At 35.6% G+C, this 22,270-nt stretch overlaps 3 protein-coding genes across 7 annotated transcripts; 2 read left to right on the forward strand and 1 right to left on the reverse strand.

Annotated features, from left to right (window-relative positions):
• The first annotated feature begins 3,798 nt into the window (after window positions 1–3,798).
• LOC105700057 lies at window positions 3,799–5,514 on the forward strand. The gene is made up of 3 exons (XM_023431848.1): window positions 3,799–4,062; window positions 5,131–5,278; window positions 5,361–5,514. Exons 1-3 carry the CDS (start codon window positions 3,834–3,836, stop codon window positions 5,512–5,514), a joined length of 531 nt encoding a protein of 176 aa, XP_023287616.1. The 5' UTR covers window positions 3,799–3,833.
• A 211-nt stretch (window positions 5,515–5,725) lies between these two features.
• LOC111673883 (minichromosome maintenance domain-containing protein 2) lies at window positions 5,726–8,044 on the forward strand. The gene is made up of 2 exons (XM_023431845.1): window positions 5,726–6,005; window positions 7,139–8,044. Exons 1-2 carry the CDS (start codon window positions 5,854–5,856, stop codon window positions 7,380–7,382), a joined length of 396 nt encoding a protein of 131 aa, XP_023287613.1. The 5' UTR covers window positions 5,726–5,853; the 3' UTR covers window positions 7,383–8,044.
• Window positions 8,045–8,138: 94 nt separating this feature from the next.
• Window positions 8,139–20,082, reverse strand: LOC105700079 (phosphoglucomutase-2). Of its 5 annotated transcripts, none has more exons than XM_012425660.1 (11): window positions 19,662–20,082; window positions 19,136–19,214; window positions 18,791–18,914; window positions 18,447–18,703; window positions 17,313–17,775; window positions 17,062–17,249; window positions 16,208–16,385; window positions 15,494–15,717; window positions 14,677–14,782; window positions 9,627–9,853; window positions 8,589–8,715 (listed from the first exon to the last, which is right to left on the reverse strand). In XM_012425660.1, the coding sequence occupies exons 3-11, from the start codon at window positions 18,887–18,889 to the stop codon at window positions 8,613–8,615; spliced, it is 1,845 nt and encodes a 614-aa protein (XP_012281083.1). In that variant the 5' UTR covers window positions 18,890–18,914; window positions 19,136–19,214; window positions 19,662–20,082; the 3' UTR covers window positions 8,589–8,612. The 5 variants fall into 5 exon arrangements, with proteins under 5 accessions (XP_012281079.1, XP_012281083.1, XP_012281084.1 ...); XM_012425661.2 differs by having other exon boundaries at window positions 19,136–19,258; XM_012425659.1 differs by having other exon boundaries at window positions 19,111–19,258.
• Window positions 20,083–22,270: the final 2,188 nt, after the last annotated feature.

Below are 22,270 nucleotides of genomic sequence, written 5' to 3' on the forward strand. Positions count from 1 at the left end.
GGTTTGCGAAAGTATAAATATATATACAATATTGGTTTAGCAATGTCATTTGAAATATGGAATACCATTTTATAAGTACTACAAGTGTTTGAAAAGGTTTGTAATATAACAGTGAAATACTAAAGTTAACAATTCTTTTATACATTTTCACGTACACCCTTATTTAAAAAAAATCAAAACATTCTAAATATTTCGTGCGATAATAATAATATATTATTACTTTATTTTGAATACACATACGTGCACTAATACTTTAAATTTATATTCCCTGGGTAAGTGCTTTATTTTTTGTAAAAGTAGGTACTTATGTTTCAATATTTTATCTCACCAAATGTTGACACTAATTNTATTTCTATTACTAATCTATTGATTCTTCATTGGAGAGCGGAATTTACATGTTTACTATTTCTGAAATATGGCCATTCAATTTTAGGGAAGACCGGCGCCATTTTGAATTTTCAAACTTATCATAACGGTCGTTCTTGAAGTAATTCAAGTATATCAATTAAGTGGCGTTCTGATTGAACCAAAGGAGAAAAAAGCAGCACGGAAATTAATCTTAAAAGGTATTGACATTATTTTTATATTATTCAATAGGAAATGAATCATTCAGAACCGATTAGAAAAGGCAGAAACAATATTTAGGTGAGATGTTTCAATCGATGTATTGAGACTTCAAGTAATTAATTTGGTTATATTAGGGCATGTTTATACTTGCAACCGAATTTATTTATGTTATAACCCACTATAGAAATTTAAAGCTTAAACATTTAATATTTTTATTCACTTCATAACTTTTATATACCCCCACCAAATACGGTTACGTAAGAATAATATAACCGTTACATAACGTTTGTAACATGTAATGTAACATGCACATAATATATAATATTTGTATTACTATTTCCTCCGCAGCTATATAACCCTGTTATAAAACGGATAATGTAACGTATACATAACATATAGGTAACATGTTATATGTTATGTTAATATTATATAACTGCAATGCTAATAAGTTCATAACAATGTTCCCGAACGTTAATAATTCGACGTTACATGATATTAATGTATCTTTGAACAACACTCGTTATATATCATGTTATTAAAGTGTTACGTAACGTGTTATATGTTATGTTAATATTATAAGTTTGTAACAATGTTCCCGAACGCTCATAATTCGACGTTATGTGATATTAATGTATCTTTTGAATAACACTCCTTATATATATCATGTTATTCCAGTGTTATGTAACTGTAACATAGGGTATTTGGTGGGCCGTACAATTTAATACAACTATTAACATGTATATCTTTGATGAATAATTGATAGCAATCAAGAGTTTAATGTCATCAGTGCCTCAAAAGGCGGATGTAAACAATATGCAACCACGTCGTGCATCACAATATGCAAATCCAACTCAAATTCAAGGCGAAGCATCGACGTCACAATCGTCGTTTATAACTGAAAAGAGTATAAAAATACTCAAGTCATACATATGTATCGATGTCACACCGATTACGAACGAGTGAGTCGAGAATTCCACCGAGTCTTTATAAATAATTCATAAGTATGCAGACAAAGGTTAAATCTAAGAAAAGAACTCCAGATTGAAATTCATCATCATCATACGATGAGAGAGAATCGATTTACAAACAACTTGCAGAACATTTGCTGCGTGAAATGTCTGCAATATATGTACGCATATTGCGCAATAAATTTGAAGAAAAATTTGCGGAAAATTTGTCACGCCATGACTCAAATATGAACTACGGACCTTGCAACTGTTTATCAACGATGCGTTAAATAAATTTAGCTGGACATATGTGCCCATAATATAATTATGAAAGTGGTCTGTCATATATTTTTTGTTTCGAAATTACATTGAATTAATTTCGTTTGAAATAATATGGCGTGAAATAACTGATAAACTCATTTTTTTTTTAATTTTGACTTAGACCACTTTCATAATTATGGGCACATATGCGGACAAACATTGAGACATTGCATATACTTAACTTTGTTCCATATTTAAGTACTTTCGATTTATCATTGTGTCCCGTAAATGTGAGTTCTAAATGAGGAGTCATAAGCATGACTCGTTTCGTGATCTTTTCTGAGGGAAAATTCATGTAAATTTTGAATAACTTGTTTATTTAAGCAACTTTTTCGTCGTTTTTGCCACTGTGCGTTCTTGGTCGTTTTATAAAACACCTAAGAGATTTATAAAATGATTAGCTGGAATGTAAAATAAAGTGAACGAAGATTTGACTATCTGGTCGCGTTTTATAAAACGAAAGCGTTTTAAAAAACGCGGGATTTAAAAATGTGACTATATGAATAGGCAAAAGGAAACAAGACATCTTACCCAGTATTAAAATTAGTAAAATATTGCAGAGCAAAAATTAAGAAGAGTTACGCGAGAAGAAGCAAAACACCAAGTGCTACATTCATTCCTCAAGAAATTGTGAAATATGATAAGCCTGGAATACATGAAATTCTTAAATGTTCACTCCCTGGTAATTCTTTGCGCTATTTGATGCTTCTATTATTACAAATTTATATGATTTTCTACAGAATTAGACGCCATTCTTGAAAAAAAAAAAAGATAGTGGACCTCGGAAAACAGTAACGGATGATTTATATAATGTAACTTATGCAATTTTCACCTCAACTGGTAAAGATATGAAAAAATATTTCAAAAGTGTCTTATGCGCTTCTACGCTAAAACGATGGTAATATGAAGTCTAGGAGTGAAAATTTAATTGACATGGAAATCCCAGATGGCGCAGGAGTCCCTCTGCAGTCAATTAGGACCTCAAAAACCATAAATCCAGAGGATTTCTGGAGTTTTACTTCGATTTCTTTATAATTATCGTACGAAAACGACAGGTGGAGTATGCCATTTGGTACAATACCTAATATAATTCGACCCAGCTGTCAGTATAAAAACAAACGTCGGCAACGTAGGTATTTAGAAAAATCTCCTTTACCGACGTCGATCAAGTTCCTCGACGCGTTTCACTTCACCTTAATACACTTATCAAAAACATTTTTTCATACCTCCATTAGTTTAAAAGAAACAGTATTAGTAACAACGGTAACTTTCTAAGAATCACCCTGTATATAAATAAATTTATTTCCATTAAATGTTTAATTATCCTCAATGGAAAATACTTTTCAGAATCGTTCTCCAATTTCCTAGAATTGGGTGCAGAATATGATATAACCGGGGAACAAACTAAGGAGGGTTTTAAAATTTGTGCCTTAAAAAAACATGTTTCATTATGTTTAAACAATGCTACGAGTCAGTGGCCTCCCGAGATCAACAATTTCCTTGTAAAATTACGGTGAGTGAAGAAACCACATTAAGACATTTTTATGAATATATAATTAATCCTGATGCATTAATCAGAAACCTCGTTAAGGGGATGTGAAAGTGGAATCTTAGGAGTCAATCGTTAATGAAACTTTTCTCCGAATTGGGCGTACCAATTTCTTTCAAATTTTACCACATGAGTAAGGAGACCCTAAGGTAGGTCTTGAAACACGCGAAATTAAATTTTTTTTAAAATTATTGANTCGTCATTGAGATTTTCAAGAAATATTTCAAATATCTTCTACATGAAATCTACAAGAAATCATAAAAAATCTGTCGCTTGAGATATTTAGCAAAGATTACAAAGAAATATTTAGAAATTATTCTATGCTACTAGGGAAAAATCTTTGCACTTTCGGTTATCGAAGTAGGATGAGCCCTTAAATTAAATTGTTTCCTTATCAGAGGTCGTAATTTTAATCACTGTTAAAGGGCAATGGTAATCCAGTGCCTATCATGTGTATCAGTCTCAATACCACAGCCACGGAAGAAGTAATGCTACATACGGCTACACTTGCAAGAAGACACATGGAAATTAGTTTCCTGGGCTCTAATTTGCAATCGCATAGCTCGGATCAGTGCGCTTGGTTAGATAACAAAATCCTTGCCATGACAAAAGGAGGCGTTTGCCTTATCGGTAATTGGGCTGACTTATCTCCATCGCAAAAGAAGATCACCTTAAATCGTAAGAACATTTCCATCAAACTCCTAGTTACCTAAGATAACATGTTTACCTTGAATTGGTGAAGTGAAACCCCTCTCAAATCAGCCGATTCGAATAAGACACTTTTTTTTAAGGGTATCGGATCGAAGTCTGAAACTTTGACAAATGGCTCGGGATCACCTAAGAATTATGCTGACAATTTAAAAATTTGGATTTTTTTAAACAATTTTTTAACTTAGCTCAGACCAGAACCAAAGTGGAGCTCTCGTATTTCGATCGATATCCAATTATTTAAGGCTCGAATATAAGAAGAGAATTGTCAGGACAATTGTACGACAATTTAGAACACTTTGGTAATCGAGAAACTCGCATTTGAACTAGATAAAGGCAAATAGTGTCTTCTTTGCTGCTGTGCTAAAGCGATGGTAATATAAGATCTCGGAGTAAAAGTTTAGTAGACACGGAAGTCACAGATGGCGCAGGGGGTCCCTCTGCAGTCAGTTGGGGCCTCAGAAAGCATGAATCCAGAGGATTTCTGGAGTTTCACTTCGATTTTTTTATAATTATTCATTCTTTACCGACGTCGATTTCATATTTCGACCGATATCCAATTATCGAAAGCTCGGATATCAGAAACGAAAGTGTCAGGACAATTGTACGACAATTTAGAACACTCTGGTAATCGAGAAACTCGCATTTGGATGAGATAAAGGCAAAAAAAGTGTCTTATTCGCTTCCGTGCTAAAACGAAGGTAACACGAGGACTCTAAGAGAAAATGTAGTTGAAACTAAAATCACAGATGGCGCAGGGTGGCACTCTGCAGTCAATTAGGGCATCAAAAACCATGAATCCAGGGGATTTGTGGAGTTTTACTTTGATTTTTTTATAATTATTGTACGAAAACAATATATGGATTATGCAATTTAGTACAATACCCAAAATAATTCGACACAGTTGTCGATATAAAAACGAACGTCGGCAACGTAGGTATTTAGAAAAATCTTTTTTGCCGACGTCAATCAACTTCCTCGACGTGTTTCACTTCACCTTAAATATGCATGACGTTATATTTAATTGATTTAAATTAGGTTTGGAACAAAACGCTGTTGAAACGAGCACAAAAATGAATGATCCTGCCTCGATCCAGTCACGGAGTTTAATTGGACCTGCCATATGGACCTTCTGGAATTATTTAAACAATGAAAAACAATGCGACACTCTTAAGCGACTAGCAAAGTTACTTCCAGTCTGTTATTAACGCTTTTTATTGGTCCTCGATGATCGATGCTAATGCAATTTAATGCATTCTTTTCTTCAGCGTGTTCGGTGCACCTTTTCTTGCACATCAAGATGATAATGAAGATTGCTTGAAATCACGTGTAGCATTGACGATCTCTAGAAGCAATGGAAAGGCGGAAGATTCCTTGTCTCGATATATTTTCTCCAATCTCAGCCAAGTATACTACCTCTAGAAAAAAATCTCACTGAAAGGAAGAAATATTTTTTTAGCGTCCAAGAATCACTACGTCAATTCAAAGGATAATTATATCACACAAACAATCGAATACAATCGAATGCAACATTTTCTTCGGAATTAAGACGATTTATTTCAGTGAAATAATTATTCCTTGAATTATAAAAATATTTCTTTGGTTCAATGACATTTTCTTTCTTAGCGCAATTTCTTATCCATGTGAAATTCTACAATCTCGATAGATAGTGTTTTCCCTTAAAATTATATTAATACAAATTTCAGAACTTGAACCATTTTAAATTTACATTCTAACATGCGCACATGTATTTGCAAATAAATGTTAATTTTCTTAAAATTTCAGTTCTTGGAGATAGTCAACAGCAAGAATGTATCTTTTGACGAAAAAGCAACATGTCTTTTACAGAATTATTTCAAAGCTTCTCGTCGAGCACGAGGAGACTCTCTTCCTACCCACAGCATTGAAATAATGTAAGTATTATTTATATACGAATTAATTAAGGTAAAGTGAAAATCCCTCAAATCAGTTGATTCGAATAACATACTTTTTTTTTAAGGGTATTAGATCAAACTGTCTAAAATGTCGGTACATGTCTCGTGAACACCTAGGAATTATTCTGACACTTTCAAATTTGGATTTTTGAACAAAATTGCTTAACTTAGTCCAGACCAGAACAGAAATGGCGTCGAGCTCTCATATTTCGATGGATATACAATTGTACGACAATTTAAAACACTCTAGTTATCGAGAAACTCGCATTTGAACGAGATAAAGGAAAAAAAAGTGTCTTATTCGCTTCCGTGTTAAAACGAAGGTATCTCGAGGCCTCGGAGAGGAAATTTAGTTGACCCTAAAATCACAGATGGCGCAAGGTGGCACTTTGCAGTCAATTAGGGCATCAAAAACCTTGAACCCAGATTTCTGGAGTTTTACTTTGATTTTTTTATAATTATTGTACGGAGACGATATATGGAATATGCCATTTACTATAATCCCTAATATAATTTGACACGGCTGTCAAAATAAATACGAACGTTGGCAACGTACGTTTTTAGAAAAATCTTCATTACCGTCGTCGATCTCATACTTCGATCAATATCCAATTATCCAAGGCTCTGATTTGAGAAACGAAAGTGTCAGGACAATTGTACGACAATTAAAAACACTCTAGTTATCGAGAAACTCGCATTTGAATGAGATAAAGGCAAAAAAAGAGTCTTATTCGCTTCTGTGGTAAAATGAAGGTATCTAGAAGCCTCGCAGAGGAAATTTAGTTGACCCTAAAATCATAGATGGCGCAGGGTATCCCTCTACATTCAATTAGTGACACAGAAACCATAAATCCAGAGGAATTATGGAGTTTTACTTCGATTTCTTAATAATTATTGTACGTAAACAATATATGGAGTATGCCACTTAGTACAATACCCAATATAATTCGACACGGCCGTCGATATAAATACGAACGTCGGCAACGTAAGTTGTTAGAGGAATCTTTTTTTCCGACGCCGATGAAATTTCTCGACATGTTTCACTTCACCTTAATTGAAAAGATATTGGAAATATTACGAAAATAAATATCATATTGAGTGTTGTTTTACAGGACCGCATTAGCCGAAGGACATGCCAGGCTATCTCTGCGAATTATCGTCACATACGAAGATATATTGGTAGTTATCTTTTTGTACGAACAATCATTATGCTATCTTTACGGGTGCCCTGGAGCTTTACCTCCGCTGATAACTGGTTATGAGGTAGAAAAAATTCACGAAGTAATGAATGCATTCGAAAATTGGCTCAAATGTTATCTCACAACTTACTTGGATTCTAACGACGAAGAGGATTAGCATAAATATTTGTACGTTGAAATTGTCATTTCAACTTGTGGGTCTTTTTAAGTTATGTAATATTCCCTAGAATTAAATTATAATATTCCCTAGAAGAGGATTAGCATAAATATTTATACGTTGAAATTGTCATTCCAACTTCTGAGTCTTTTTAAGTTATGTAATATTCCCTAGAAGAGGATTAGCATAAATATTTATACGTTGAAATTGTCATTCCAACTTCTGGGTCTTTTTAAGTTATGTAATATTCCCTAGAATTACAAACACGTTATTATGAACACAACTTCAAGAGTACGATCTAACAAGAGTAACAAAATTAATCAATTTCAGGTCACGTATTGTTTATTGACAATCGTACTGAAATAATATATCGCTAAGAAATAACAATTGGAAATATTCGGTATCAAAATTTGTCTGGAAAAATGACCTTATAACGCAGGTCATTGTTACAATTACAGGAGCATCGTACTTATACTTGACCGCTGCTTAGGTTGGCTTAATTCCTTTTTCTCAATATCAAAGATTTGACACAGCAACGAAGTTAAGGCGATGTGAAAGTGGCGTCGAAGAGATATTGTTTATAAAACTTTTCTCCCAATTCGGTTTACCGAATAGTTTGAAACTTTACAACGTGAATAGGTAGACTATAAGGAAGGTCCTGAAACTCATGAAATTTCAATTTTTTAACTATTTCTTCATGGATATTTAAAAAATGTGTCATAAAAAATGAAATTTCGTGAGGATCAGAACCTTCCTTACAGCCTCCACGATCACGTAAAATTTAAAATCAAAATCACACGTTTTACTCCCATAATGAAATAGCGACACGGAAATATTTCAAAAGTTTTGGTATTTGTTGATACCAAATGCACTGTCGGATAATAATCGTAAAGTAAAACATGTATTTTTATTATATGTTCATAAATTAAAAAATATAACTTCTCAGCACACTCAGTTCGGGGAAAAATTTCATGAAAGATCGACTGTTCAGATGCAATTTTCACATCCCCTTAATCAAGAGACACGGTAGCGTCTCAAACAAACTCATGGCCCTTAATGAGCTCTCACTGTCTCTTTACTCTAATATAACATTTATATACTTCACAAATCTAACGACAAATGAATAACGGACGACCTAATGTTAAATATTTACTACATGTGCGCAACGGCATTAACGTAAATATCCACATAACCTTATAATAAAATCCCGTCACTCGATGAATTCCGCGTTTATGAATTCCTAGGAATAAGAGCATTCACTTCCGGTTGTAAAAATTCAGATACCAAGGCGGAAACCATTTCGTGCTGGATGTCTTTTAATCGCGCAAGATCCCTGAAATGAAAAAGATAATGATTTCCTTAGTTTAGTACATTTTGCTAAATTATTTAGTATAAATAATTATAAATGTTCTGTAATCGCTCGTTTGGTAAGCGCATCATCGAAATGTCATCCAATTGCCCAAATGCCATCCAAAAAAACGATATATATTCTTACAAGACATGACAAGACAAGACAGGACAATTGCTGTACCTCGCCAATTTTTAAATATATCTTGACAAAAAAAATGATATATTAAGTTCAATAATTGTACTATGAAATCACGCTTCGGTTTTCAATCAAAAAATGCATTTTAGTTATGGGAAAAAATTCTTGAATTTCGCCCATGACAACTGCATGTAACCCCTTAAAAAATCTGTCGCTTGAGATATTCAGCAAGGATTACGAAGAAATATTTATAAATTATTCCAGGCTACTAGGGAAATTGTTCTAGCAAGAAGTGGCGCAAATTACTTACAAGTGGACATAAGAAAGCCTTAAGAAAACGCAACGAATGTGTACAGGGTTTGTCTTGAAAAGTAATGCGATTTAATCCTTTGAACACGGAGCCATTTCGACATATGGGCGAAATTCGTCTGACCGGGCAGGCAATATTGGACCAAACGTCGGGCGCCTGTAGGCGCTCTTAGTAGCCAAAGGGTTAACAGCAATCGGCCCTTAATGATGGAAATTATTTTCTCCGATTTCAGAATGAATTAGACATCACTCTGGTATTAGTCAACTCAGCGTTATTCTACGATTTATCGAATCGCATTGTTTGTTATGTGAAATTAACCATTTGTACACGGAGCCATTTCGACATATGGGCGAAATTCGTCTGACCGTGCAGGCAATATTGGACCAAACGTCAGGCGCTCTTAGGAGCTAAAGGCTTAATTGTGAAGCGACTATACATAAAAACTTACTTCTCTTCAGGCGAGCCGCACAATTCGCTGTAGTACTTAATTTTTGGCTCTGTGCCGCTAGTCCTCAAAGTCATAATTAATCCATTGTTAAACGTAAACGTAATCATCTGACTGGACTTGGAAACAGGCAGGGTTGCTACATTTCCAGGTTTGGTATTATCATAGCCCGTTGTCAAGTCTCGGATGCCCGTTATACGATATTTCCCGTTAAGGATGCTGTTTGGATACTGCAAACATATTTAACAGATCAAAATTATTAATGCATTTATTCATTCATTTTTCGAGTCCAGAATGGTCTCACCATTTTGGATCTTTTTTTTTTTTAATAAATTCGAATATAATCCTGCCTTAATACCAAGAAATACACATTACAACTATTTGAAATACTTGAAAATGTGAGAGTAAAAAAATTCCAAAAGAAAAAATTAAAAAAAGATGAAAAGAAGTTTCGAAAATAGACCCCGTAATCTAAAGGCGAAAATGAACATACAAATATGACGGATTCCTTCGCAATAAAGAGCGAAACATTTTTTAATAAATTAAATATACAAGGTGTAAACATTGAAAAATATGTAATAGGCTGTCCAAAATTATTGCGGTTTGTTTTGAAAAACGCTGCCCGTGAAATTTCATTTTTCGAAAAAAAGAAAAAAATCATTACAAAGGTAATGCAAATATTTCAAATGTCTGGTAAATATTTACAAAATGTACGATATTCCTTAGAGATATCCGAAATATTTGTTGAAAATCTCAGACGTATTTAATTTCAATAATTTATAGACATAGAGAAATATTTTTTAACTTATTAACATAATAAAAATACATTTTTTACTTTACGACTATTATCGGACACTTCATTTGGTATCAAAAAACCCGAGAAATTTTTCTAATATTTTCGTTCCGCTATTTCATTACGGGAACAAAACGTGTCCTTTTGATTTTAAATATTTTTAAAACGTTTATAACGTATTCGGCAGATAATATTAAAAAAATACTTGTATTAAAATGAAACGAAATGTTTTGTATATCCGGTAGAAAAATATTATGAAAACACATGGTGCTGATATTATATAAATATTATAGGGATAATATTCTAAAGTAAACGTTTTGCAAATATTTCAAACGTCTGGTAAATATTTACAAACTGCAGGATATTCTTTAAATATATATAAAATATTGTGCTATTAGGGGGACCGGGCCTCAAAGAGTTAACCGCACTTAGGACACCTGTGGAAGGTAAAATTAATAGTAATTATTTCTAAAGAAATATTAGACGCACCGTCGAATTGAAGATCACTCGACTTACGTTATCGTTCCCTCCGAGTCGACGTCGAAAAACGGGGAAAGGAAGTACAAAGACTGTACCATGGGAATTGCCAAAATGCCGAGCAGGAGCGAAGGGATGAGCGTCAGAAATCCAAAAAAGATAACTATCAAACCGTTCAACCAGTCGGCCTCCTTCGACATCCTCTTTCGAAAGCGCGACATTAAGCCAGCTTAAGAAACATACAAGAACAATTCTACTGAACACGAAGCATCGATTTGCCGCCAGAATCAAATCCATCGCCCCAACTTATCAGCTAATCCGCTCATTTTTCATAGAAAATCCCTCAAACGGATTTTCAATTATTCTCCGTACTAACAATAAGAATTTTATTAGTTCTTACTTTCCCAGACCTCTAAAAAAACTAGATAAAATTAGATGTTTTTTGTTATCATTCGAGTTTCAAATTATTCGGTGCACCCAGTTTGGATAAAAATTTCCTAAATATTTGGACGTTTTATTTATGACCTTAAGGTGATATGAAAGTGTGATATGTACATACCGAAGAGTCAAAAAATTTATAAAACTTTTCTCCAAACTGGGTGCGCCGAATTATCGGAAACTTTAACACGTAATAATGTAGGCTCTAACGAAGAACGCACGGCCCGTGAAATTTCATTTTTCGATGAAAAAAAATATCTTTTTTTGGTTCTTGTCCGAGATAAGTGGAATATTTTTTTCAGAAAAAGAAATGTCACGAGCAGCGCGTTATTCTTTAGGGCCTCCATGATCACATGTTAAAGTTTCAGATAGTTCGGTGCACCCAGTTTGGAGAAAATTAGTATAAATATGTAATGGATCCGCAAGCAATGAGCGGACGAGAAGAACGAGTTTGGAGTCTTTTAATTTCTATTACTTGTCCTTACAAGTCGGAATCTGGTAAAAATCTGTCTTTTCGAAGTTGAACAATTGCTGTTGCTTCGCAGAAAATTTGGAGAGCCAGGAGGAACGTTGGAGAAATCTATAACGAGGGAGAGAAAAGGCAAGTGATTCGTTAGAAACAAGGATCGTTGAGAAAGTACAAGATTTCGAGTTCCTAGGAAAAGAAATGGAATATTGGTTCGGTCGAAATTCTTTCGGAAGGCGCTCTGGACTTTAAAAATTTGAATAAGAGATAAGCCTTAGCTAACAGAATGCAAAAGTAGAAGACTTTGATAACGACCTTACAGCGGGATTTAGGCGTGTCATCAACAGATTAAGGTGAAGTGAAACACGTAGAGGAACTTGATCGACGTCGATGAAGAAGATTTTTCTAAATGCCTACGTTGCCGACGTTCGTTTTTATATCGACAGCTGGGTCGAATTATATTGGGTATTGAACCAAATGGCATACTCCACCTATCGTTTTCATACAATAATTATAAAGAAATCGAAGTAAAACTCCAGAAATCCTCCGGATTCCTGCTTTCTGGGGCCCTAATTGATTGCAGAGGGACCCCCCGCGCCATCTGTGATTTCCAGGTCAATTAAATTTTCACACCGAGACCTCGTATTCCCATCGTTTTAGCATAGAAGCGCATACAACACTTTTTTTACCTTTATCCCGTTCAAGTGAAAGTTTATCGATTACCAGAGTGTTCTAAATTGTCGTAAAATTGTCCTGACCCTTTCGATTCTCATATCAGAGCCCTCGATAATTGTATATCGATCAAAATATGAGAGCTGGACGTCATTTTGGTTCTGGTCTGGGCTGTTAAAAAATTGCTTGAAAAAGTCCAAATTTTGAATGTATCAGGACAATTCTTAGATGATCAGGAGTGATGTGTCAAAGTTTCGGACAGTTTGGTCCAATACCCTTAAAAAAAAGTCTTGTACTCGAATCGACTGATTTGAAGGGGGTTTCACTTCACCTTAAATGAAACAATTATTACTAATGGAAAATATAGCGGACATTACATATATTTTGACTTTTTGTTATGTATGTATCACGCTTTCATATCACCTTAAGACCCACAAAATTCTCATTCCCTCTCCACAAAATTCCCTTAACATCGAAATACTTATTGCGATCCCCTGCTGATGGGAGCCCTTTTGAAGGTGAAATTCACGAGCGATGATTCGGTTTTTCCTGGATTTTTCTCGATTTTCCGGAATTTTTCTCACTGTTCACTCATGCCGACTCTTCACCGACTTCCCTCACGCGCATCGATCATGGCCCGCCATTATTTGTTCGACAACTTGACCGTAATCTCCCGTAGATAAGAATCTGCCGAACCGAGTGCCTCGACTGCGACGCGAGGCAAGTTAGAGCTCCGATAAAACACCTTTTCATTTCTTTCCTTTCGATCGGTCGAGGCGCGACGTAATTCTTTCCTCGCTTCCTGTTACCGGTTGACCTTGGACCGAATGCACGCGTGTGCGAGTCAAACGTCCATGACGAGCCCCGCAATTCCCGTGGCCACGATCAAAGGATTTTGTCAAATCATTATCTGCCCTTTAATTAATCTATCATTAATACTAAACATACCAAGCGGGGTCAAATGACCCCTTTCAAAATTTACATTGAAATCGTTCATTCCTTGTTATTTCTTTCGCTCATATGACTTTCTGTAAATTCTTATATAATCTGATTATTCAATTGCTTCATTTCCCTTTCTTTCATTTTCTTTAATAATTTAAGAATTTCTTTCTAAAAATCAACGTTTATTTCATAAGGGATCAAATGACTCCTTTCAAAATTTACTTTAAAATCGTTCATTCCTTGTTATTCCTTTCGCTCATATAACTTTCTGTAAATTCTTATATTATCTGATTATTCAATCTCTTCATTTCCTTTAATAATTTAAGAATTTCTTTCTAAAAATCAACGTTTATTTCATAAGGAGTCAAATGACCCCTTTCAAAATTTACATTGAAATCGTTTATTCCTTGTTATTTCTTTCGCTCATATAACTTTCTGTAAATTCTTATATTATCTGATTATTCAATTTCTTCATTTCCTTTTCTTTCATTTTCTTTAATAAATTAAGAATTTCTTTCTCAAAATCAACGTTTATTTCATAAGGGGTCTGTGAGAACTATGATTCAAAGCGCCTGCGCAAGTGCGACACTAAAGTGCGCGCCGGATCGTGTGCGGCGCTGCTGTAAGAGGGAGCGCGGGTTTGAAAGAGTTTTGGCGGGTTGTTGCGGAAAAAGAATAGAATAGGCAAGCTCACTCAATATATATATNGGGTCAAGACAATTTTACGACAATTTAGAACACTCTGGTAATCGATAAACTCGCATTTGAACGGGATAAAGGCAAAAAAAGTGTTGTATGCGCTTCTATGCTAAAACGATGGGAATACGAGGTCTCGGAGTGAAAATTTAATTGACCTGGAAATCACAAAGAGACTCCAAAGACGAAACTGTTCAAAGCATACAAGAAATCTACCCTCAATTCTGCCGCAGAAGTAAGACAGTAATCGCAATCTGGATAACTTAACATAAAAACATTGAAGTAAACGAAATAGCAGACAAACTCGCAGGATTTGCAACCCTCGATAAAAAGGATCTGGAAAGAACCAACCATTGTCTCTAAATAACGCGAAAAGCTACTTCCGGAAAATAACATTTAAGAAGTGGAAATATAAATGCATTCTCTTGCAATCGATGTCGTAAGTTTGTTAAGGGTACAGTAAAATCCGTTCAATAACTCACATCATTACGCTATCTTTTAGGATGAATGAAATGAAAAGGGACAACTTCAAATCCCCTTAAAGTAGAGATAATTAATATTATACTCACCGAATTTGGTTCTCCTTCGTATTTCCTCAGTCGTTCGAAGATGGCTTTCACCGTATCCGGCTCGTGGCAAATCCAGTACGAATTTTCACTGATATGGTAGCCGTACCTGTTGTTTGAGTCAATATAAATGTTAGTAGCCATTAACTAAAATACCTGCCACTAACTTAAATCCATTAAAGTGAAATGAAACCCCCCTCAAATCAGTCTATTCGATTAAGACATTTTTTTAAGGATATTGGACCGAAACTTTGCCACATGACTTGGGAGTACTTAAGAATTATCTTGACACTTTCAAAGTTTGGATTTTCGAAAAAAATTGTTGACTTAACCAGAACCAAAATGGCGTCGAGCTCTGATATTACGATCGATATCCAATTATTGAAGGCTTTGATATGAGAAACGAAAGTGTCAGGATAATTGTACGAACACTTCTATAATCGAGAAACTCGCATTTGAATTGGATAAAGGAAAAAAAAAATGTCTTATGCGCTTCTATGCTTTAAAGGACATATAGTTGGCACTGCAATCACAGATGGCGCAGGGTGGCACTCTGCAGTCAATTAGGGCATCAAAAACCATGAATCCAGGGGATTTCTTTATAATTATTGTACGGAAACGACATCTGGAGTATGCCATTTGGTACAATGCCCAATATATTTCGACACAGCTATCAATATAAATACAAACGTCGGCAACGTAGGTATTTCGAAGAATCTCTTTTACCAACGTCGATGAAATTTCTCAACGTGTTTCACTTCACCTTAACTAAAATACCTGCGACGGTAGCAGAGGAAAGAAGCTCAATGTCTCAACTTACTCGTTGTAGATTTCCTCCAATTTGTCAAGAAGCGAGAAGCCAAATGTCTCCAAATATGCAGCCATTTCGGCGACTCGTAATCCCGCTCCAATCCCGTCTTTATCCAACACCAGGTCTCCGCACATGAATCCGATAGCTTCTTCGAATGCGAATATAACAGACTGCCCAGTTTTGATCAGTTCCGCAGCTTTATTGCCCATCCATTTGAACCCCGTTAACGTTTCCTAAAATTGATCGTTATCAGATTAATAATCAATAAGAAAAAAAATTACAATTACAACAAATATGATGATATGCGGCGTCATGAGATTTTAATGGAACAAAAAATTGGGCGATTTATGTAATTCGTCAAACCCCCTTATATGTATTTGGCTCGAAACTCTGCCGAGTTTCTTGATAAAGTGTTTCATATTATTTTCCAAGTTAGTACAGGAAGTTTTTAAAAACTTTTAGTTATATACCTTGGTTTTACAATTTTTGTTAACAAGTAAGAAGAAAGAATATAAAATAAATTTCTTAAGAAACTATTGTAATTCAGTGCACATCTCTTAATCGGCAAGTAGCTTTTTTATCTTGGACGTTAATATTTCAGCATTTCGAACAATATCTTACAGTAACTTCAATAGGAAATAAGAAACTATGATATGGGTATATTTATCTGTAAAAGTCACAGAATAAATGTAAAAGTATGAACTAATTAAAGAAGATACAAACCTCGAAACGAAAGCCCTCCTTTTTCGCCATTGATGCAAGTATTTTGCTAGAGACTGTTGAGGATATCATGCACGTGTTTTTCAGCTCGGTACCGGGATACCTAACTCGAATTACATGTATCATCCACCAGCCAAGTAATGCTCCAAGCTCATTTCCAGAAAATATATGCCACTCTGCACTGACAAACGAATCCGAGATCATTAGCTTTAAATAAATGTCACCTTTCAATATACACGATATCCAAAAGATGATTACAACTTTACAAAAGTACTCATCGACAAAGATAATTGTCGCTGAGATTTTAAAAATAAATAAATTTCACCTTGAATATACACAATATCCAACATATTCGAAGGATGATTACAGCATTACAAAAGTACTCATCGACAAAGATAATTGACGCTGAGATTTTAGAAATAAATAAATGTCTCCTTTCAATATACACGATATCCAAATGATGATTACAACTTTATGAAAGTACTCATCGACAAAGATAATTGTCGCTGAGATTTTAAAAATAAATAAATTTCACCTTGAATATATACAATATCCAACATATCCGAAGGATGATTACAGCTTTACAAAAGTACTCATCGACAAAGATAATTGTCGCTGAGATTTTAGAAATGAATAAATTTCACCTTTCAATATACACGATATCCAATTGATGATTAAAGCTTTACAAAAGTACTCATCAACAAAAATCGTTGTAACTTTGAGATTCTAGACAAAACTTATGATCCACATAAGCGAAAATTGATAAATCAATGTTTCATAGTCTACAGAAATAAGTTGGGATTTTCTCCGAACGCAGATGTGCCACCAAAATGGATTATGACGTTTCTCAAACTCACTTCTTTTTCTTGACAGCACAAGCTAATCTGTCAGCATCTGGATCATTGGCTAAAATAATAGTAGAGGCATTGGAATCTGCGGTCTGAATACTCAGATCAAGAGCACTTTTTCCTTCTTCTGGATTCGGAAATTTTACGGTTGGAAACTCGGGGTCCGGATCTTTTTGCTCTTCCACTGTGATGAACGGCTGAAAATTAGTTCCCCCTTAATTGTCAATGATTCAAGAATTAATAGTAGAATTTGAAATTACCTTAAAATTAGCTGCATGGAAAGCTTTGGCCATGAATTTATACCCGACTCCGTGCATTGCCGTGTATGTGAATTTTAATACAGTGTTTCGATTAACTTCAGGGTACAAGACATCGACTTTAAGCTTCTCGATATAAGTGTTAGTTAACTCTTCCAAGGGATCTTCATACAAAGGGTTTGCATAGATCTTGGAAACGTTCCAAGAAGATTCCAAAGGTTCCAAATTTTCGCAGATGTATTCCTGTATGTTCTTATCGTGTGGAGAAATAATCTGCACTCCATTATTCCAATAGACCTTATAACCGTTATCATCTTTTGGATTATGTGACGCAGTGACCATTATCCCTGCTGCAGCTTTGTACGTCAATATTCCAAATGGGATAAAAGGCGTAGGACAGACGTCAGAAAACAAATACACTTTGATGTTATTGTTTATAAGTATTGCCGCTGTCAATTCTGCAAACCTAAAGCATTAAAGATGTCCGTAAGAAGCAATAAAAATTATTTATTTCATTAAATAATTGTTTTAAATATTTTGTCTAGAGTATGCAATAAGAATCTGGATGTTATAAATTACTGATCCATCGAAACCTTTAAATGAAACCAATGGTTTCAAATTAATTGTCTATCGGGACGCTGCAATGTAATTGTAGTTTGATATATACAGTAAATAATTTGTATCTCTTATTTATAATTTTTACCTTAATTAAACTAGGTAAAAAAAACATGCAGTAATAATCTGGAAGCCATTACCAGCAAGCGTTGTGCAAAGACGGCACATGCTTGTTTACATGTAACTACATGAATTTCTTATCCGTTTCTGTATTTTTAACGGTTGTTAAAAAGTATAGGTTTACATTTCCTGGTTTCTATGGCAGAAGAGGATAAGAAAAGAAAACTGTTACATGTGAATACAAAATTGGTACACTGAAAGTAAAAAATTGTTTGAGTAATGTGATTTGGAAGCCAAATATTCAAATTAAAAACGATTCTCCACTCAATTGAAATCGACTCCAACAAAAGTGAGAAGGTAATTCCAGAAAACTAGGAAGTGTAGTTACGAAAGTTTTCCTCTGAATAAACACTAATATAACTAAGTGATAAATGTCTACATTCTGATTCCCCTGATGCTAACCTTTTGCTGTTGTGCCGTCCATCATATCCCACTATCACTCCTGAATCTTCCACATCAAAAATTGTATCCATCAAATATTTTGTAAGTCCTTGGGCAGTTTGAACGATAACTAGATCATTCATCTGACTATATCCTGGACCCATTCGACCTCTAAGTCCAGCGGTACCGAATTCCAGCCTTTTTAGAAATAAATCGGATAAAGTCTTCATATCGCCCTTGTCTCTGATGTCTCGAATCTCCTTCTCTGCTTCTGGATCCTAAAATTGATGTTAAAACAATGAATTTAGAAATTTTATCAATACAAATTTAGATACAATTTTAAAAGCTTATTTGAATGCTATTACCTTATTGCATTTTATCCAGTCATTAATTTTATTGTCTAATATTGAATTTCCAGTACAGATCATTAAGCGATATTGTTGAATCAAATCATAAAGCGCCATTGTTGTATCGTGAAGAACTCAGCTCCTAAAAATATACAACACAATCAGATAAACAATTTAAATAACCATACTTAAATCGTGATAATCTTATTCAAAAATATTATAAATGACACTGCAGGGAGTGCTACAGTTTATATTCAATACAATGCATCCATCTATGCAAAAAAAACACACAAAAGCTTAAATTTTTTAAAGTTTGTCTTAAAAATCTTGTTACATACACAAATATAAAATGTTGGTTTTTACCCTAAAAAAGTAACGAACGCAATCGTGCACAATGGACAATCGTATTGCCCAACTGGGTAATGCCGTAATCCTTGATAAGCTAAAATTCATGGCATTGAGGTCAGGTCGGGGTCAAGAAATCAACTAGAATCGAGTTACAAAACATTTTAAGCTTGTAAAATCAGAAATCAACGTGGAGACTCAACAATTAAGGCAAATTAACAAAATTAATAAATCCTATTTTACAATTTCAGGCTTCCAAATTTAACTGAGTTTTTCAGTGGTAATTTAAAATGCAACGAGAACTTGGCATCGATAAATTACTTATTTTTACAATGTAATGAAAAAATGGAAATTACAAATCCACTAAAATGTTCGCCGCGAGAAAATTGGTTAATTAATCAATAATAATTCATATATTAGAGCCTTGTCACAATCAAATATTATTCTTCAATTGTGTCTATGAGCGATATATTAAAACGATAATTAGTATAACCTAAAGTCACAAGTTGGGAACGAAGTACCGACAGCTTATTAATACATGTACCTGGTCCCCAGAATCGACGTAGCATTAATCTCGATAAATTATTCCTTATCTTGCTGATGTTTTAATCCTACTGAAGATTCAAATAACGAATTTGCGTCAAACAGCCATCAAAACAAATCCGGCATCCGGAATTGAACTACCGGCATTAAGGCGCATACTCAAGCTTTGAATTTACGTGGATGTAGGTTATATCAGAGATGAGTTGGGAGATTGCTCGCGGGCAGGGTCGCGCGATTATGGCGCGTTCGGCCACATGCGCGTTAGCATTATTTTTACCCGACTCGCTCGTCTATCATTTATTCCGTTAATGATAAATAAAACACTATGGACGTTATCACAATACTTATTATTAAACCCATTTGGCGTATATAAACTTTCTTTTATTACAACTTTGATAGAGCACACATTTTTGGCGGTAATTCCGTCGTTAGACTTTTTACTTCTTCTACTCATATATAACTACACGGCGGAATAAGGTGTATTTGCACGTGTCCTATCGGAGCGCCGCTTGCGGCGTTTGCCTGAACCGTGTATGCGGTACCGTTGTCCTAGGTGCTGACGCCACACGATCGCATCGTGTGCTGCCCTCTGGTTTCGTACGTTTGCTTTCACCGTTTTTTGCCCCCAAGGGCGGCGCAACGAATTTCTGGTAGGGGCCAACTCATCTCTGCCAAATCAGAGATGAGTCGAGAGATTCACGGGAAGGATCGAGCGACCGCGTCCTGTGCGACCTCCGGTGAAGGATGCAGACGACTAATGCACTTGCCACCTGTTACAACTCTGGGCAGCCGGAGAACCGGCTGAAAAAGTGAAGAACTCCTCACAAAAACTCCGAAACTCTGTATCTCCTCCGAAAAAAATCGCAACCACTAGCTCGAGAGATCAATTTAAACCGAACAACCTTCCCCATCAAGCTACCGTGGACGCAATTCGCATCGCGAGAAAAATTCACAAACATCCTTTAACATATTTTAACATCTTCTACCAACAAGTGCAGCAAGCTCGATTTCGATTAACTGCCCATGATGATTTTATAAAAAATGGCTGCTTCCAGGTGATCCACCTAAACCTGCAAAGGGGCACAAAAGTACAGGTAAAACGGAACATTGAAGAAACACCAGTAAGTCGCCAGATTCTCCGAAGTGGCCCACCTAAAGCTGAAAGGGAACCAAAAGCACAAACGAAACCATTGGGAAAGCGAGAAAGAGACGGTGATACAAGAGCTAATAACTTACTAAAGTTACCATTAACCTGCTCATCTCTGTCGATACTTCCCAAGGCAAAGACGCGGAATCTCAGAAATAAGGAATCGGGGATTCACAGAAAGCCCGCCTTTCAGTGGTTAACATAAATGTCGTCACATTGCATGCAGATGGCGCCACATCTGCAAAAAAAGCATCCATGTCTACCAGTGTATGCGTTGGAAACTTCCCCACAAGGCAAAGCGTAGAATCTCAGAAACAATGAATCGGGGATTCACAGAAAAGCCGCCTTACAGTGGCTAACATAAATGCCGTTTCATCGCATGCAGATGGCGCCACATCTGCAGAAAAAGCATTCATGTCCACCAGTGTACGTGTTCGACACATAATTCTTCCCCACGAGAACAAAGACGCATAATCTCAGAAACAATGATAATGAGTGTGATCAGCTTTAATTTACAGGGCATCAATTTATGACTCGCAATGAGTTATAAGTAGTAATAATAATGGTAATATTATAATACAACTTCGCTCGGATAAAAACACACATATTCGTCTAGCACATTTATATCGACTAAAAGCCTGCCAGGACGATACTATTTAATGCGACTAATTTTTGCTGTTAATATATCTCTCCTTAAAAACTCCTACGATCCATCCGGAGGAACCTACGAGGTTTAAGTGAAAAAGTGACTTCGCTTTGTCCCGGTAGCGTGAACTCTCCATTTAGCGAGAAAGGGAGAAAAAAAGAAAGAAAGAACAGGGACAAAAAAAGCAAAGAAAGACGGGCAATTCCCTCTCTCTCTCTCTTTTTCTCTTCCCGAGTCGACATTTTGGGGAAAACGATCACCGGCCGAGGACGGTGATCCAAGCCACGGCGAACGCTGGTGGATTAAGGCCGCCATAAACGCCACAGCGTGGTTGGGCAATTAATTTAATGCGTATCTCGTCATATTAATTCAACCTATCATAGTTCAACCAATTCTTTTCATCCATTAGTCTCTCTCGAGGAATATCAAATGCGGTCGGACACGGAGGCTCGTTCGTCCTTGAAGCGTCCTCAGGTCGCAGAGTCGGGAAAAAGTCGAGCGAATCGCGGATTCCGCCCGGCGAGAAGTGCGCGCTCGCATAATCGTGTGAGTATAAAAGAGAGAGCCGGTCGACAAGTTCGCAGCGATCGTTCCGAGTGATCGTCGATACGGAAAGGCACTACCTCCGCGAGTAGCGTCCGAGCACTGATCCATATACTAGCTGAATAGTTCATTTTTACGAAGAGTTACGCGACGAGCTTAAGGCACCCCAGTGCCACTGAATGTGAATGCGGTACTACTGAAATATACAGGATGGAAGTCACGGTTTATACAGCGCTATACTTGTTGAAAAAGGAACTGAAAAGTCCTGTACGAT

The sequence above is a fragment of the Orussus abietinus genome, unplaced genomic scaffold (assembly GCF_000612105.2).
Source record: "Orussus abietinus isolate OABI.00-Male unplaced genomic scaffold, Oabi_2.0 scaffold103, whole genome shotgun sequence".
In the NCBI taxonomy this organism is placed as follows: Eukaryota; Metazoa; Arthropoda; class Insecta; order Hymenoptera; family Orussidae; genus Orussus; species Orussus abietinus.